Source organism: Rosa chinensis, chromosome 3, assembly GCF_002994745.2.
Source record: "Rosa chinensis cultivar Old Blush chromosome 3, RchiOBHm-V2, whole genome shotgun sequence".
Taxonomy (NCBI): domain Eukaryota; kingdom Viridiplantae; phylum Streptophyta; class Magnoliopsida; order Rosales; family Rosaceae; genus Rosa; species Rosa chinensis.
The window spans coordinates 40,799,320-40,804,297 of NC_037090.1; the positions used below are offsets into that span (position 1 = coordinate 40,799,320).

General features: G+C 35.5%; 1 protein-coding gene across 1 annotated transcript; it reads left to right on the forward strand.

Moving 5' to 3' along the window:
- Positions 1 to 429: 429 nt before the first annotated feature.
- Positions 430 to 2,841, forward strand: LOC112191721 (uncharacterized protein At1g66480). The gene is made up of 2 exons (XM_024331124.2): positions 430 to 1,142; positions 2,595 to 2,841. The coding sequence occupies exons 1-2, from the start codon at positions 534 to 536 to the stop codon at positions 2,655 to 2,657; spliced, it is 672 nt and encodes a 223-aa protein (XP_024186892.1). The 5' UTR covers positions 430 to 533; the 3' UTR covers positions 2,658 to 2,841.
- The last annotated feature ends 2,137 nt before the right edge of the window (positions 2,842 to 4,978 follow it).

Consider the following 4,978-nt stretch of genomic DNA (forward strand, 5'->3'; position numbering starts at 1 on the left):
GACTTCAAAAAGAACATTGGCCAAAAATAAAGAAATAAAAATTATATTTCAAACAAGTAGGTCAAATTTGTGGAGAAATCAACGTTGCACACAAGTAGGTTGATGTAAGGTACGTGATGGAGATGGAGCGGCCCCCATTCAACTTTCTCTGATCTTATCCGGCCATTTTAAAATGCTTTACATTGTTTTGAATGATAAAACGTCAAGCAGTTCCTTCTAAAATAAAACTCGGCGATATAGAACAGAAATTAAGATGTGAAAGGAATAATTTATAAAGGACAAATTAGCCACTAGTTTATATAATGGGTATCAGACGTAAAAGCTGATAAGAAGGTTGGCCTGCACTGGAGCCCTACCATAATTGAAAAAACATATTGATTAGTAATTTCAAACGCAAAGCTAACATGGGAATCTCAAAGAATTTCACACTTTCACACCGGACTATTGTTATGCATCTAAACACTATATATATATGGAGAGCTAGCAGTGAGTTTGTGGTTGAGATACAAATATTAATATTGATCTGATCGAAGATGGGAAACACAATTGGAGGAAAGAGCAGGAAAGCAAAGGTGATGAAGATAAGTGGAGAAACGTTCAAGGTAAAGACTCCCATACGAGCTGGGGATGTAGTGAAGGAGCACCCAGGTCATATGCTATTGAATTCTGAAGCTGTTAAACATTTTGGTATGAGAGCTAAGCCATTAGAAGCGCAACAAGAGCTCAAGCCCAGGAGTATATATTTTCTGGTAGAATTGCCCAATTTTGATTATATGAATTCGGAAGAAGAAGCAGGAAGAAGAAGTAATAGCAGGGTGGCGAGAAGGGTGAGATCGTCGGCCAATATTCAAGTGAGCGCCAAGGAGAGGCTCGAGTGCTTGATGCTGTCTCGACGCTCTGCTTCCGACCTTACGAGTCTTGTGAGAGCAGCACCACCATCTTTAGGAGGAGCAGGAGGAGGAGGAGGAGCTCCGGTGAGGATGAAGATGAGGCTGCCGAGGGCGCAGGTGGTCAAATTGATGGAGGAGAGTAAGGATGAGATTGAAGTCGCCGACAAAATCATTCAGCTCTATATGGCCACTGCCGGCACCGTCGGCGATGACAGCAACACGGACAAAAACTTCACTTTCAAGGCGCATCAGGTAATATGAATTTTTTTATTTTTTCTTACTTTTGTTTTTGTGATAATTTTTAAGGCAAAGTAATTTCGACAACTTCATTCATTTAGGTAATTATTCATTTGATTGTTCCTTAATTTGGAGCTAATTAAGACTAGTAACATTATTTGTTTTAGTAAACTTAATTTATGCAAGTGTTATAGGTGGAAATGTAGTAACATTAATTTATGCAAGTGTTATAGGTGGAAATGTAGTAAACTTAATTTATGCAAGTGTTTTAGTAACATTAATCATATTGGTGGAAATGTAGGAGTTACTTCATCGTGCTATAGTCTGATAGCTACATTGCTTAATACCTGATGTTATTGCTTACTCACATTATGGTCTATACTTGTCAACATAAGGTTTACATCCTATTTATAAAATTGTCCGTTTATAAATTTCTGAAAACCACAAAAAAAAAATTAAAACAAAAAACTTGAAATTTCTGGGGAAAAGAAAACCAAACCCCCCATTCATATGATTTGTAGGGCTTTACATATTTGTATTGAAATAATAATTTGATAGTGTTTCACACACGAACAAAGAAGCTCATTTGAATCAAATACATGCAAAATGTACTATATGTGCTTAAAGATATCGAATATCTATAATATACATTGAAAATCAAAACTAATAAAATAAAGAAAATAGTTTTAAGAAGTTGTACTGACATTTGTTCTTTGTGAATTAATTGTGTTCTCCACACATGTTAATAAAGAAGATCTAAATGAAAATATTGGGTTATCTTGCAAAAGTAAGGGAGAAGATCTTCTAATTGTTTCCAATTTTGTTAAAAATCAGTTGGCAATGCATGTGTACTTGGCTAGTTCGACTACGTATACGGAGACTTCTTGTCCGAAGTATTCTAGTGCTAAATTTGGAGTGAAACATGAAAGTCTGACGCTATATTTATATTAAATATCTATTTGACTTATTATAAAACCTACATATGTCACATCCCCGGTTCTTAAGCACTAAAAACATGAACTTTGACAAAACAAAGAATGCACTAACCCAAAATTATAATCTAGTCAAATTCAGCACCCAATGTGAAACTATATAATAGTTAAAGCTAATTAACTTTAGCTTCCAATTCTAGGGAGGAATTAGAAGGTCTCAACCGCCAAAGTTTTGCTACTTGCATTATATATGTTGCATGCGTACCAAAATGACTTGGCAAACTACATATATATCAGATATTCAATACTCAATTATTGACAAAATAATTAACAAGGTCTCCTAAGTATGGTTTCCACGAACTTCCAACAAATTCAAACGTTGATCTTTTCTTATCTAATTGTCTTTGTCATTTTCTGTTGTAATGAAATGCCTGAATACCAAAAAGAATACTGAGACATATTACTTTGTTCGAGCTTAATATATGGAATTGTTGTATATATTCATGTTGACAATATTACATATATAAATTTGCAGAAGCGAGTGAGTTTTGTCCCCGAGAAGAAAGGAGAAATTCAATTAGATGTAGCTCCTCAATAGGCAATTGCCTATCAAAAATTCCAATCCACTACCACGCCATGTACACGAGAGTTTCTTCTTTCGTGAATTGCTTTGTAAATACGTGACAAATATATTTCACATTTTTGCAATAGCTCTTGTACGTTTTCTAATTTTTTACTATCAGGTAGTTCTTTATGTGGCAGACCAATTTTCTGTATCAAAAGTGCGTTTCATGTCCCTAATTGAATGTGCTTTGTAATGAATGTGCTTTCGTGACTAGTAATGAATGTGCTTTGTTTCAATTGTTTTGTTTTTGGGAGATCAAATAAGTTATGGACACAAACATCTACGTACAACAACAGTTGAACCAACTGAGAGCGGTGGAGAATGATTCCAATAAGAGCTTGCCTAAATATCGATCTCCCATGAGTAAATGAAATAGTCCGTGTACGTAATTTGTAGAAAATGAAGAACATCTTCGACAAAGGATTTCACATATCATAGGTATTATCAATAAGAGGTTCAGAATCTTCTTCCAAACTAAAATGAGGCTAGAATACTGAGTAAAGTTGCACTTGAATGCATGGGCTGGATATATTCTATAATGGATTGTATTTTTTTACGTTTTGACTAAATTTTACAGTTCATAGTGGAAAAAAGCACCAACATTCTGGAGCAATTAATATAGAATTTTGCACATTGCAATCAACATTAATGAAGAGTAAATGAATTAGTAACATAACAGTAAATATATATACCCTAATCTTTTAGTACGTACCAGCAACAATATGATTTTTCATTTGCAAATGGAGTACTAATAGCTATGAGCACTAGTAGAGAGATGGTGTTGCAAAATCAACATATTCCTTGCATGCCAAAATTATCACAAATGAAGCCATTTATGGGTTCATATTTAGTAAGCATTGACACTAAACAAAATTTACGTTAAAAATTGAAATGAAACAGATGAAATTGGAAGAGAGGTTTTAGATTTGGAACTAATTTGCCAAAGAAGAAATGTTGGAGAGAAATGATTCCACATTAGAAAAGTGACAAAATTTTTTTTTTTTTTTTTTTTTAAACCCCACCCCATTTTCACCTTTGATGGGGCTCGAACTCTTGACCTCTTATATATGAGACCAAAGCCTTACCACCCCACCAAACACACACGCCCCAAAAAAAAAAAAGTGACAAAATATAATATAACGTATAAGTTGGTGGATCATACCCAATTGTACCAAGGCCTTGTGTGATTAAAACCAACACATAGCAGGTGATTAAGTTGGGACAGTATCAGTTTCACACTCGTCTCTATTTTTCACAATATAGAAGCACTTTAATTTGTTACATTGAATAAAAAACGAGATCGTGTAGCTGCTAGCTGATCCTTATTTTTTTATCAAATAAGATTTAACTTCAGCTAGCTAGGGATCTTGACGGTAATCATGATGAGGTGAATCGGATTTGAGCAGCTGGTTTCCTTCAGTCATAAACAATCTTCCCAGAAAAATTCAGTGGACTACAACGCTCTCCCATCAAGATTCCTTTCCTCCAAACTGCTTCATTACTAGTATCATGATCGTAATGGGAAGGGACATTGTCGACTCCAGCATCTTCTACTTTCCGCCAAGAAACCATCATGGCCAAGGCAACAGCTTTGCTACCAATCTTGCTATTTAACTTGGAAACGAGCTTTGTATCTCTTGACTGCAGCTGGGACTGGGAGGCTATCCCTTCCTTGTTCCTCTTTAATGATTTTTTCTTATTGATAGAAAGACAAAGAAATGTGAAGATGTAAAACATAGAGAAAACTGTGATTGAGGCGGAAATGATCAATGTAAGGGGTGTTGATAGAAGTGGGCTAGAACCAAGGGTGGCGAGCTTGAAACAGGCCTTATCATGGCTACAAGGTAGTAAAGCTAGAGCTAGCTAGTGGTACAAGAAGAATAGAAGTGACGATCCCGTTAAATTAATTTCTATGGGGCATGCATGAGCTAGCTAGCTCTTCCACGATGCTAAAAGTTAAATCCGTGTATCCTTTTGATGCTGCTGGAAGGCAAAATTATATGTATTATGGTATTGAGTCGTTATATGCGCTTTGGTGTAGCATTCTTTTGTTGGTCGAGTACCAAACAGGGGACAGGAGTTTCATCATGTCACTTGACCTAAGAAAAACATTGAAGAAACTATTGGCCTTGATAGTTGTACCAATAGCCGCGTTAGGTCTATTGCTTATTTTTCTAGAGACTCTTGTAGTTTCCTTGCTTTGAATACCAAGATAGGTATTGGACTAGTTCGCTCTAGATTCTATGCAAAACCATAAGCTTAGTAAAATTAATTAAGGGTTTCAAGCTTACCTC

Bases quoted from the DNA above. Each gene is read 5' to 3' on its own strand.
- LOC112191721 (XM_024331124.2), top strand. From the start codon at position 534: ATGGGAAACACAATTGGAGGAAAGAGCAGGAAAGCAAAGGTGATGAAG. The intron at 1,143-2,594 runs GTAATATGAATT...ATAAATTTGCAG, and splicing joins TCACTTTCAAGGCGCATCAG to AAGCGAGTGAGTTTTGTCCC.